This window comes from Daldinia decipiens, assembly GCF_022478715.1.
Source record: "Daldinia decipiens strain CBS 113046 unplaced genomic scaffold F4813scaffold_4, whole genome shotgun sequence".
Lineage (NCBI taxonomy): Eukaryota > Fungi > Ascomycota > Sordariomycetes > Xylariales > Hypoxylaceae > Daldinia > Daldinia decipiens.
The window spans coordinates 278,505-292,286 of record NW_026054547.1 but is presented as its reverse complement, the minus strand read 5'-3'; the positions used below and the strand labels follow the sequence as shown (position 1 = coordinate 292,286).

At 48.4% G+C, this 13,782-nt stretch overlaps 2 protein-coding genes across 2 annotated transcripts; both read left to right on the top strand.

The window, feature by feature from the left end:
- The first annotated feature begins 1,588 nt into the window (after nt 1-1,588).
- F4813DRAFT_220616 (NADP-specific glutamate dehydrogenase) lies at nt 1,589-3,969 on the top strand. The gene is made up of 6 exons (XM_049239796.1): nt 1,589-2,171; nt 2,231-2,456; nt 2,531-2,580; nt 2,638-2,898; nt 2,963-3,894; nt 3,962-3,969. The coding sequence occupies exons 1-5, from the start codon at nt 2,126-2,128 to the stop codon at nt 3,733-3,735; spliced, it is 1,356 nt and encodes a 451-aa protein (XP_049103158.1). The 5' UTR covers nt 1,589-2,125; the 3' UTR covers nt 3,736-3,894; nt 3,962-3,969.
- Nucleotides 3,970-9,216: 5,247 nt separating this feature from the next.
- On the top strand, nt 9,217-13,634 carry F4813DRAFT_378832 (FAD/NAD(P)-binding domain-containing protein; the record flags this gene model as incomplete). The annotated part of the gene is made up of 6 exons (XM_049245380.1): nt 9,217-9,871; nt 9,928-10,044; nt 10,142-10,700; nt 10,754-11,091; nt 11,149-11,338; nt 11,390-13,634. 6 exons carry the CDS (start codon nt 9,217-9,219, stop codon nt 13,632-13,634), a joined length of 4,104 nt encoding a protein of 1,367 aa, XP_049103157.1.
- Between the last annotated feature and the right edge of the window lie 148 nt (nt 13,635-13,782).

The window sequence follows — 13,782 nt, the reverse complement described above, 5'->3', positions numbered from 1 at the left end:
TTGGGTGATGGGGGTTGTTGGTGCGTATAGCGGGATGGTGTGGTTGCTTCTGAGCGGTGCTTTTTAATGACTGTCTTTTTTCACTGGTATGGGCTTGAGGTTAGTTGGTTGAGTGTTAGTAGACCATTAATTGCTACTATAGTCGAAGTCCTCGGCTTTGAAGCTATATCGATTTATTTATGAATAATCATCTGCCATTAGGTTGAGTTTCCAGTCGTCTTAGTAGTATTTTGGTTAAGGTTCGGTAGTTACTTGATATGTACCTAAGGTAGCTATAAATTAGAAACTATAACACAGTAGAATGGCTTACATCATAACCACACATCATATGGAAGCTACCTACGTTTCAGCTACCTTCGGGGAAGGTGCGATGGATATTGTGTAGAGTTCTTTAGATCGGGGGTTAATAAGCCCCGTTCGAAACTTTCCCGAATACAACATTCTCTTTTCCTCAAATTACCAATTCCATCGACAACATGACCATGCTTTCTAGGATCGCGGAGGATATCACGTCGTACATGTAGTGGCATGCCACCTTGTAAGATGATGCCGCGAGAATTGTCAGCCTAGAGAACGAACAGTTCTATATGCTCGGAACTAACTTATACATAGTAAGTCGTATGAGCTTCGCTCGCGGTTGGTTTTCGTAGCGATTCTCAATATGAAGTTAGACAGAGCCTGGTCCGAACTACTCCGGTCGCGGAACATCTCGGTCAAATAGCTATTCGAGACTAGTCAGCGCAACTCTGGTAGCTATTACGCAATATATATGCATTGGCGGGATATTACTGGATCGAAATATCCGCGAGATGCATGTCTTGCAGGGTCCGTTCTGTCGTTCCCTGTCTTTACATACATACATACATACATCCCATTCCTAGTCGTCCCAAACTCTTGGCAGGGTCGTTCCGCGAACGGCGGCTGAGGGGATTCCATATTCTACAGATTTCAACCGTGGAGATCTCTATCCCATCCGCCAGCGAAGATTGAATTGACGTGAATATTGTTGTCGTCGCAAACTCGACCGACGAATCATCGTTCTCTGATAAGATGCCGCACATCTGTGGCGAAGCTTAAACTTCTTCGCATCTCCGGGTCTGATCCCTACCCTGCCGTAGGGCAACGGAACCAGACTCTCGTTGGTTGATTCTCTCCCAGGTTTACGATTCAGCTCATAGCTCACACACTTCCCCCACAGAGGAACCACATGGTTTCGTAGTAGCCGCCACGAACTCCGTCACCGCTCGGTTGCGAGCATGTGCATCTTGACATCAAGAGCATGTGCTACGAGTGTTTTCTTTTTTTTCGCTGACGACAGTTTGTGCGGGCGTCGAAAAAAATATAGTCCCGTCATTATTATGTAGCTAACCTAGCAATTTCTGGTGAAGATGACCACTCGGCTCCCAGAAATTGGTCTACGGTACCATACAGCCCCGAACATCAGCGAGCAGTCCTTGGCTCTCGCCGACAACGCTCTGGACTTAGAGAAGTTGGGTATAATCTCCAGGACATGGATCTGCGTCGACTAGATTGAGGCATATCTTGATCTCATCCAACGGGCCAACAATTGCCTCAGCCAGACAGGGGCAAGGCCAGAATAATATGAAGGTAAAAAAGAAAAAATCAGCCGGAATCGTTCTCTATGGCCTAGGCCCCCCACACCTTTCTCCCCGGACAGGTGAGGCTACATACAATCTTACCTCCTACCATTAGCGAAAAATTGTAGTCATTGAAGTCAAGGCTTGGGTTACCTGGCGTGTCTCAGGTGTCAAGGGCCACCTTTACACAATAGCAACGTGTAGTCAAACCCTTGATCGGCATGTTAACTACTTAACCATTTAGTCTAGAGGAGCACCGATGACGGTGTCTTCCGGTCTTCCGGTCTTGTCTTGCTCGAGCGAGAGGTCCATATAATGCCTCCCCTTCCCTTAATTCTGATGCTTTCTTCTTGACTCTTCGAAAGTAGAAAAATAAAGTTCGTACTTCTGACGACTCGTTCATAGGAGGCATATTTCCTATTCCTTTATATTAGCATCGTGCCAGACACAGTCTAAGATACCCAGTTCTGCCGATACCCCCCGTTTCTTAAAAATTTATACACAGACTTAAGTCTAACATTGTAACCATGTCTCATCTTACCGCTGAGCCCGAGTTCGAGCAAGCGTATAAAGGTAGAAAAACTAAAATAGCATGGCTGATGGGTGCCGACTTGGACTAACATGAAAAACAGAGCTTGCGGCTGCCCTCGAGGACAGCTCGCTGTTCCAGCAGCATCCCGAGTACAGAACCGCGTTGAACGTCGTTTCTATCCCGGAGCGCGTCATCCAATTCAGGGTCGTCTGGGAAGATGACAAGGGTAACCTGCAAGTGAACCGCGGGTACCGCGTCCAGTTCAACTCCGCTCTTGGCCCGTACAAGGGTGGCCTGCGATTCCACCCTACCGTCAACTTGTCAATGTGAGAAGACCTCTTACCTAAAACGGCAATATCCAATTTCAACTGAACTAGTCACTAATATGCGTGCCTAATAGTCTGAAGTTCCTCGGATTCGAGCAGATATTCAAGAACGCCTTGACAGGATGTAAGTCTGCGTTCGGGACAAAGAAAAACTGAGCATTGCTGATGATGGCCGCCTTAGTGAACATGGGTGGCGGAAAAGGAGGTGCAGACTTTGATCCTAAGGGCAAGAGTGACAATGAGATTCGAAGATTCTGCGAGGCGTTCATGCGAAGACTTTGCCAGCACATCGGCGCCGAGACCGACGTCCCCGCTGGTGATATTGGCGTCGGTGGCCGAGAGGTTGGCTACATGTTCGGCACATACCGCAAGGAGAGGAACAAGTGGGAAGGCGTTCTCACCGGCAAGGGTCTCTCTTGGGGTGGTAGCTTGATCCGACCAGGTAAGTGCCGTCACTGCCGCTAAGCTGCTCAGAAGGACATACTAAGCTAACGATTTTTGAACAGAGGCTACTGGTTACGGTCTTGTCTACTATGTCGAGCACATGCTCAAGTACGCCGGCAAGGGCGGCTTCAAGGGGAAGCGCGTTGCTATCTCTGGATCCGGAAACGTTGCCCAATATGCTGCTCTGAAGTGCATTGAACTTGGTGCCATAGTCGTGTCTCTATCTGACTCAAACGGCGCCCTGATTGCCGAGGGCGACGCGCACTTTACCCCTGAGCACGTCAAGGAGATCGCAACCATCAAGCTCAGCCGCAAGCCTATCACTGAGTTCGGTGGCAAGTCGCAATTTAAGTACATCGAGGGCGCGCGCCCGTGGGTGCACGTCGGCAAGGTGGACATCGCGCTTCCATGCGCAACACAGAACGAAGTTAGCAAGGAGGAGGCCGAAACACTAGTCAAGAACGGCGCGCAGTTCGTCGCCGAAGGTTCCAACATGGGTTGCACGCAGGAGGCGATCAAGGTGTTCGAGGCCGCTCGAAAAGAGAAGGGCAACGGTGCCATCTGGTATGCGCCGGGTAAGGCGTCCAACGCAGGCGGTGTGGCAGTTTCCGGTCTTGAGATGGCGCAGAACAGCAGCCGTCTCACTTGGACAGAGGAGCAAGTCGACGAGCGCCTAGCCCAGATCATGAAGGACATCTTCGACCAGAGCATTGAGAATGCCAACAAGTACGTCGAGACCAAGGAGGGCGAGCTGCCTAGCTTGGTCGCTGGAGGCAACATTGCCGGCTTCATCAAGGTCGTCCAGGCCATGCACGACCAGGGCGACTGGTGGTGAATTGCCTGACATGGCTGTCAGGCACGACATATTAGTTGGAGGAACCGGGCGGCTATAGTTCGCCCATCACGTCGAAGAATTCTCATCTCGACGGGTGAGTCGCTGGATGATCGTTGGATTCGCGATTGGGGCCCGCCGCGATATCACGTCTATATGCATGCAGGGGGCCGTTCAGAACCGGCGGATCGCATTGCGTTATTGAGGAAGGAAGGAATGCCTTACCTAGGTGCGGGTATGGGGAACTTGGCGTGGCGTAGGGCAGACAGCTAGGTTAGATGGATTGATAACTGGCTGGCTGCCGGGTTACGATATAATGTATGATATGATTACGAAGGAATAGCTGTGCCTTTCTCGAGCGAATAGGGCGCTCGGAAACATGGAAACAAACCGAAATAAACTTTTTATTTTATTTTATGAACAAGCAAGCAAGCAGTTGGTTCTCGTATTCGACTAAAATTACTCAAACCAGATTGGTTACAGAAGTGAAGAAAGACAAATTGTATTGGAGTATATGTCGAATGATATTTACACGAAAGTCCAACAGCTACTATATGGCTGCTGAAGGAGGCCTGAAATGGAACCGGATGAATGTCGATCATCGCATGTAGTATTTTTGCGACTCTCCACGTTTAGCGATGGGAATACCGCCTCCCTTGCTTAGGCTTAGCTACATGCTTTTATATCTCTATGCATTATGATATATGCATGCAGCGAAGGTGCATGTAACAAATCACATGCTTCAATCTATATATATACATGATCATACATGATGAGGGTGCCATTGGACGAGTTAAAATACCGATGCAATACTACGGCGGGATAGGACGGGGCATGGCTAGGTTCCCGCCGGACGAGGTGGTATTAAGGATTTCATTTTCAGGTAGTTGTTTACGTCTTTCGTCGTCCGGTAGTTAGACGTATGTATGTGTTTAATGTGATCAGAGATATGCGCTAGGTCACGATATATGGCCTGTGGAGTTGGAGACTAAGTACGTAGGAACGGGCCGGGACGGAAAGGGGGTTGATGGGGGCGAATGGGCTTGTTAATAGGACTGATTCCTGGCCTACCTATGTGCTTTGGAGACGATATTCGACATCTATAGATGTGATGTGACATGGGCTACCTATACCCGATGACGTTAAGGCATCCGGCATTGCTACTTACCATCTTGCATAATTCGTCGGTATAAAGCGCTGCGGCGGACCCTGGTGCCGAATGCGATCCTTATTCCTACTACTACCATATGACTCCCAGCTCCTTCGGCTCACGGGGAATTACTACATCTGTCTGCCTATCGCGTACCGAGACCAGGTCGACTATGCGGCCAGGGCAGGCCAGACAGATAGACCAGGAATCGGATCATGGATGATATATATACCTATATATGTAAATCCGCGTGACCAAGCCGCGTCGTCATATCTGGATTAGATACGGAATATAGATACCGATGCTGTGCAGTTAATGTATTTTGGTGGTAGCTCGTACATTAGGTACATACGGGTGGCGAGAAGAGGGATCCCAGGGCTCTGGACGAAGTAAGACAAGGCAAGGCGAACCGGTTGGAGGAGTGGGGATTTGTGTATCTCTCAGGGCTCAGGGCTGCCATGCGAGAAATCTCACTCGCAATCTAAATCAACCTGGATCTCGGGTCCCTAGTCTTTTCGGAAGGCCGGCATCGCCCCTTTTCTTTTTACTTACTACCCAATACCCGGACATCAAAGGTGTGTATATCTTTAGCGGCGAGTTATTCGGTGAAAAGTCCCCCCCAAGTCAGACAGCGATATTAATAGTGCCCAATGAAGGGGGCCTCTCCGCGATATATTTCTCAGTTGGATTTCATAATACCCTAATTTTACTCCCCGTCTCTAGATAATTCGAGGGGCGAAGAGGGTGAGTGGCAGCGGTATCCACGACGAATGATGAAATTCTCCGCAGTCCCGGTGCGACCAACATAATACTCGAATCCTTTCCGATCGGAATCCGTCCCAGTCCTAGGGCTATTTCGACGGAACCGGGCTACGTCGACACGCGCTTACACTTACACAAAGTGGGCTGACGCTGACGGAATCGCATGGTCTTGTTGTATTTAGATTCATGTTTACGGGCACCTGCAGGACATGATCTTGCTGCGGGATGTCGTGAATGGCGGACGGGATGTTGCCGCACGATGCCGGCGACACTCATGTAACCGTGCCACACCGGACAGTAAGTTGGGGGTGGAGAGACGAGCATATCTATGCTCTGCTAGGTGTCTTTGCCAAGTTGATCGAAGCACAAGATAAGATAGAGACGATGGGAGCACGGCAGAGGAAAGGGGCAGTGGCTACTATGACGCGCTTATCAGATGAAAAGCAAAGCTCTGTTCGGTCTCTCTGCGTTGTTGTACATAGCGTATCTGCAACTAACGAGCACTTCGTATGGTGGTATGAGGTACCTAACGTAAATATGTAGCAGCAGGTCAAAAATAGCAGACTCAGACAGTGTCTAATAGTATAAGAAGCACCGACCGAGAACTCGATACGAATCCCAGAAGCCTTGGCTGACCAATTTGAAAAGGAGAATCTCGTAAATTGACCCGTCTTAGCGTAATGACGATAATTTCCAGATCCAGTCCCGTAATCCTGAAGAATTGCCGTTCAATTGAGGTATGTTAGGAGGGAGCATCAGCGTATTAAAGAGTGTTACGCCTAACTCGATACGATATCGTCATAGAGGAGAAATCATCGTTACCAAGAAATTGATTTTCGACTGGTAACCAATTATAACTCGTAACTGGGAAGACCTTCTAATAGGATCGGAAATAGAAATGCGGTCTAATGTCGTCTCTGCAAGTTAGCCACGTTCCTCCACAAACTCACAGCCCCGGCGCTCACGTTTCATTCGCTAATGGCAGCGAGCTGAGTCAATTCCACGAACGGTCTACCGCTAGTTCTAACGGACAGGGGGGGCAGTGGATGGGGTCGGGAACCGTAAGACTGATGCCGCATATTTTGATGCTATGTTCCTATCATCTCAGCGTCACCCTGCCGCCAAAAAGACCACCCATTTAGACTTGAGACCGAGGGACCGATGCCGAGCTAGCATAGTCCGCGGCCTCCAAATGTCGATTACAACCACATATGCTGAGAGAAATAATTTCCTTTCAGCCGTGCAGTCCGGCGACTGTTTTCAGCTACGCAACTTAACGCTCGGTCTTTCTCTGATATTGATAGTTAGAACTAGTACTATGGTAGGTAGTATAGACCTCGATGTGCGGGCGCGGTGGCGCCGGACTAGTATTATGTATAAGTCTTCATTTGTTTGTTTCGTGCATATTACCTCCCGATCAGGTATCGATTAGTTCAGCCCTACGCCTTAGCTGAATTTTGGGCTGGGATTACCATTATCGTTCCAATCTGAGCAAGTCTGTAATGAGCCGTGACAGAGGTTGCCGTTTGCTGTTATTGGGATTACATTGGCGGTTTTCTTCTTCTCTTAATATGAGCTCATTATTCGCGTTTTCTGCGGTTGGAAGTACGGGACGGGTTTGAGAAGATCCTTGTTGGTGTTATATCGGCAAGCTTGACCATTGAGTCTCCTCTTGTCCGTGTAATGTTATGCTTATCAAGACACACAGCGGTCTTGAATAGTGTAACTACTATGTAAGGTAGACTAACCGTTTCATTTTTAAACAGTCGTATTGGTCTCTGTCTTAGCGAAGTTAGCACCTCGAGTTTGGGTGAAAAGTACCTGTCTTCTAGACCGGGTCGTTTATCGGCCAATCAGCAATTGTGATTTTGACATGTTAATAACGAAAAAAAAAAAAAAAAGAGAAAGAAACAGACGTCTTTACCATTGCCCTATTGGATGACGGTATCATCCTCCCCCGGCAGCATCCCTTGCATGTTTTCGTCCAAAGCCACGGTTCGTTCTTCAGCTAGGGTAAAATTCAGGGGAGGAAAACCGTCGCCCTGGATCTGGATCAAAGGCAGGGAATGCCCGTTTAGGGCTGCTAGGTATAACGCACTGACAACAATAGTTCTAGAGCATCCGTGCTAGCCGAATAAATGACCCTCTATAATATTCAGCTCAAGTTTGCATAGTACCTAGTATGAATAGAGCGCGGTATGTGGCTGTTCATCGACTACGGCGCTTAATGTTGTAACATTGAACTTTTAAAACTTATCTTGTACATAAACATGCAATTAGAGACAGTTAGGTACAGTTATTTACAGTTACACAGTCTTGCTGACAAGGGCTTGTGTGGGGAAGTCACATGTCTCCTTTACATAGATCCAGGTAGGCTAGACCTTGCGATGTACCCGTAATACCTGATAATACATACATGTAGGTAGGTAGGTATAAGAAATCCACTTTTATCTTAGGTGATCCATTCAAATGATTACATATAGGTAAGTGCTGACTTTACATGGGTGCTATGTTAGCAGACACGCAATTGCTACAGAAGGTGTTCCCGTCTTATATCTCAATCTCATCATTTGTTGTCGTTTTACTGTTCCGACAACAAAAAAAAACCCCCAATATCCCCGAGAGGACCCCTATCTTACCTCCTCCCGTCATATCCAGTGCTGCCCATTCCAGTACTGATCAATACTATATCCGGTGTCATTTTCAATTGCTACATCTTCTATGCTTTGTAATACATAGATACATAGGAAGGGAAGGAATATTATCCTTCTTATTGGCCTATGCTTTTGTCCTGTTGCTCAGCTATCAACAGAGGTATACAGCATACCAATACAGTAACCTAACTATATCTTATTATTAGATCTCACCGAGGCTAGCGTTTGTCCTCCAATAGTATTGATGGGCTGCAGGCTCGACAGACAACTCGCTAACCTGGAATACTCTGCTACTCCTTTGGGATAGCAAGATAGTAGCATGGGCTGACGATCGCTGCTTCCATTTTCAGCCCTGCCTCAGCAGCAGCAAGGGTCTGCGCCCCGCCTGGTCTCTTAGACGTGCAGTAGTTCTGCAAGATGAGAAAACGGCGTTACCACCCCTACAATACCCCTACGATGTATTCTGCAGTAGCCAATGTTGGCCGTCTGGCCTCTGGTCTCTGGTCCGTAGACCGCAGACCGCAGACCGTTGAGCCTCCGCCTTTCTCTTATTGTCATCATTCCAATCGCATAAAGCCATATCTCAATAGGCCGATGTCGATATACAAAGGCTTGACACCCTAGGTATATTCCCCAGGTATATGAGGCCACCGTCCTTCGAGGCGTGAGATAAACATTCCCCTAATTCTCCTACTTAAAATGTCGTCCTAGTGGATCTAAACTCCGTATACCCTAACCCTAGTCTTACACCAATCTTCAAATCCACATTAAGCCATTGCCTCATTATCAAGGTATTTCCTTGACATTACTTGCTTTTTCCATCTTCCTATACTTGATTGCGCGGTAAGCTTCTGCAAAACAGCCATATTAAGGCTGATCCTGGCAACCCATTGCCTTGGGCGAGCCGAAATTGCCACGATGCCGTCGGCAATTCCTGATATCACGGCCGCTGCCGCCGAAGATACCAAGACGACACCCACCGAGGTGCCGGTCACGAACGGGATAAGCAACGGGACTGGAAGAAGGCTCAACAGCAGGGCAACCTGGAACGGACATGAAAATGCTGGTAGCGCGAGCGCTTCGGATTGCTCAACTGACACCTTTAATCATAGCTTCTATGGACTGAATGCTAGCGAAGCGTGGAACCATGCTCAACCTATTCCCGGTCGTACGTTTAGCATTGATGATGAATCAGGAGAACAGCAACCTCGAGCCTTCTCTCGGATACAATCATGGGGAGATGATCCCAAAACCGCACAGTTCCCCCGCATATCCAAACCCGTGGAGCTCATGCGCCACTCATACGACTGTGTTGTCATTGGCTCTGGTTATGGTGGTGGCGTGGCGGCGTCCCGTATGGCTCGCGCTGGTCAATCGGTCTGTCTCCTAGAGCGCGGTAAGGAACGCTGGCCCGGAGAGTATCCGGTTAGCACAGGTGATGCCCTTGAGCAGGTTCACTACTCGGGCGAGCTTACCCCCGGTTGGTTGCCCAAGAAGGTTGTCAACGGTGGCGATCCTACCGGCATGTATCACCTAATATTTGGCAACTGTCAGAATGCAGTTGTTTGCAATGGTAAGTAACCCCATACGAGAATTGAAATATAAAGTGTTATGTTAACCGCAGTTTAGGTCTTGGCGGAACCAGCTTGATAAATGCCAATGTATATTTAGAAGCGGACAAAGACACGCTACAACAAGATGCGTGGCCGAAAGAAATTAGGGAAGACCCTGACTCTTTGACTGAATGTAAGACCCTCGGTATTTTATAGGGGTTTCCCTCCGTGCCATAATATCCCCGACTACCCCTACTAAAAACATAACAGCTAATGATATGATCAACTAGATTACGAGAGAGCAGCAAGTGTCTTAGAGCCAGAAGCGTACCCGGATGACTGGCCGAAACTGCCAAAGCTTGACCTTCTAGAGAGGCAGGCAAAGTATTTGAACATGACAGATAAGTTTCGACGCGTGAAACAGACGACGCGATTCCGCAATGGACCAAATAGCTGCGGTGTGGAAATGTTTCCATCGGCACTCACTGGTCAAGATGCCACTGGCTTAAACGACGGGTCTAAGAACACTACGCTCGTTACATACCTGGCTGACGCGTGGAACTGGGGCGCTGATATGTTCTGTGAGGCTGAAGTACGATACATAACTGAAGCTCCCGAAGGTCAATCCGGGTATATCGTCTATTTCGCTTGGCATGGACGAAATCGTGGCCACTTCAAAGCAAATCTGCATGGCGACCTTATGTGGGTCCATGCAAGGAAAGCTGTGTTTCTCGGCGCCGGTACCATTGGCACAACTGAAATCCTCCTTAGGAGCAAAGATATGGGGCTTGAACTGAGTGAGAAAGTAGGCCAGAACATGAGCGGCAACGGAGATATCCTAGGGTTTGGGTATGTAACCTTGTTATAGTTCTACGTGAATTCTTTCTAACAGGTATCTATAGGTACAATACGGATTATGAGGTGAACGGAATGGGGAAAGCTTCCCCATCTCCTTCTCATCCTATTGGACCTTGCATTACCGGCATCATCGACAACAGAGAAGGCCACGATAATCCTTTAGATGGCTATGTTATTGAGGAAGGATCTATACCATCAGCTTTTGCACCTTTCTTACAGGCTATGCTTGAGCTCTTGCCTGGCAGCATTGAGCCGACTGATGAAGGCCTCGTTGGCAAAGTAAAGGCAAATCTTGCTCGTGTAGGAAGCGCATTCCTCGGGCCATATTTTCGTAAAGGCGCGATTGAGAGAACCCAAGTATACTTGATTATGTCCCACGATAGTGAGTTGGTCGTCTATTACTTCCTAGCGGAGTTTGTTACTAATATAAGCTACCTAGGTAACCAAGCATACCTAACTCTAAAAGATGACAAGCCAGTCCTTGAGTTTGTAGGCGTCGGCCGTAGTGACCATGTCAAGACCCTGAACCGCGTATTAGAGAAAGCCACGAGAGCTGTTGGGGGGACATTTGTCCAAAACCCCTGGTATGCCCTGCTGGGTGAGCAGCAAGTCACAGTTCATCCAATTGGGTGAGTTATTTGGCATTGTCATGTAGAAGCCTAGATGCTAATAATATTTAGTGGTGCTTGTATGGCTCGCGATGGGACTGGTTCGACTGGCGTTACAAATCATCGAGGTGAGGTCTTTAAAGGTTCCGGCACAGAGACCTACCCTGGCCTCATCGTCACGGATGCTGCGGTTATCCCAACTGCCCTCGGTGCAAACCCATTCGCCACTATCACGGCTCTGGCTGAACGGTCTGTGGACCACTACGTCAAAGAGAGGGGACTTACAATCGATATGACGCAGAACAAAGTTCTCGATCTATTTGGTGCTCCTGAGCATAAACACCGCCGTGGAAAGAGTGGTTGGAAAGAACATGTTGAAGAAAAACAAGAGACCGCAAAACTAAACAGTGCGACGAATGCGATCATATCCGCTCGACGCATGAATGAATCCGGATTTGGCTTTACAGAAGTCATGACTGGGTATATCCATCGAGACAAGGGTCTTAAGCGGGACAACATAGACACATACGAGTTAGCAGCTAGGACTGCGAAGTCCTTAAGCGAAACGGCACGATTCTTTCTCAGTGTGCAGTCCTTTAACATCAGGTCAATTATACACGACCCTAGCCATAGAGCAACCTTAACCGGTACTTTTGTCTGTCCTACCCTCGAGGGGTCCCCATTCATGGTACAACGAGGTGACTTCAATTTGTTCTTGTTAGACCGAAAAGCACCTGGGACTCGAAACCTGACGTACGACTTTGACATGCGTGGCATCAATGGAAGGTGGCTTCATTTCCATGGTTATAAAGTAGTTGATTCATCCGTCGCGCTGTCGCCGATACATTTCTGGAAATCGACTAGTACCCTATATGTCACTATCACTGAGCCGATCTCAGAATCAAAACGAAAATGTGCGGATGCGGATGAATGTGGACTTCTGGGGGAAATCGCTGCTAAGGGCATTATGAGTATCCGAGCAGAGGATTTCCTTTCCGAAGTTTTAACCCTTACTCCCACGGGCAGCAGCATTTTCAAGAAGGTCTCAAGTGCAGTCAACTTCCTAACCTTTTTTACTCGGAAGTCCATGTCGCTTCTCCTAGCACCGCTTACGCCCTTGCAGTATCCCACGCAGGCCTATACGGGCTTCGTAAACAATACACCTCCGACCAAGACATACCAGATCCATGCCTCTGACGGGGTCGTTACTAGATTATATCAGTGGGAGCCCACGAATCCAACAGTCGAACCGAAAAACTTATTCATGATTCCTGGCGCTTCGGTTGACCATCAGATATTTGCACTTCCTACCATTCGTTATAACGCGGTTAACTACTTCCGTCGCGCTGGCTACAGAGTGTTCATTCCCGTTCATCGTATCTGTATGTTAATGGTTGCGAAGGAAGACTGGACGACATTTGATGCACGTTTGGACCTGAAAGCTTGCCTGGAGAAGATCCGGAAAGAAACTACCGAAGTCGGTAAGGAACCGGAACGCATATACGCTATCGCACACTGTATGGGTAGCGTGGCATTCTCGGCCGGCCTACTCGACGGCACAATCCCCGCCAAATGGATTAAGGGCATAACTTGCAGCCAAGTGTTCATGAATCCGAAGTGGAATACTCTGAATATGATCAAGATCATGGCACTACCCATTCCAGCCGACACGGTGTACCGACTACTGTCGGGAGATTGGTTCAATTTTGGCACGACCGTAAATGACTCCCTGATTCAGAGAAGTCTTAACGAGTTACTGCGTCTCATGCCGGATGAGCGTAAGGAACTTTGCAACAACGCAAGCTGCCATCGTGTCACGTTGGCATTGGGCCGATGCTGGAACCACCGCAACCTTAACGAGGCAACCCACAGACAGATTGACCGGTTCTTCGGAGGCATCAGCATGACGCTCTTACACATGTTGATGAAACAGGGCTACGAAGGAGGCGTCATGAGTAACGCCCCCTTATTCGAGCGACTAGACACACCAGATAATATCCGTAGACTAAAGGGCATTCCTATCATGCTCTTCGTCGGTCGCGACAATGCTGTCCTGACCCCCGAGTCCACGGAGCGGACTTACGAGGTCCTTACCGATACGTTCACTGGCGAACACGCGAGCGGCGTCCAGTATCGTCGCCGCGTGGTCCCTAATTATGGACATCTTGACTGCTGGATGGGACGTAACGCTTGGAAGGACGTTTATCCGTTTGTCCGCGAGGAGGTTGACCGTGTGATGCGTGGGGAAGAGTATAGGTTCCAGGAGCCTCTCGATCCCTTTTTCGAGCTGGTTAGTAGTGGGAAGCTGCTGTATTAGGAATATGGACTGTACCATTAAATTGATCGCGAGGCCCGATTAAGGTTTATGTATGAGTTATAGGGGAAAAGAGAGGCGTTGAAGATACTGAGTGATTTTGGGCTAGGTTTTGGATATGGGTTGGGGATGGAGGAGCGAAAAGTAGATG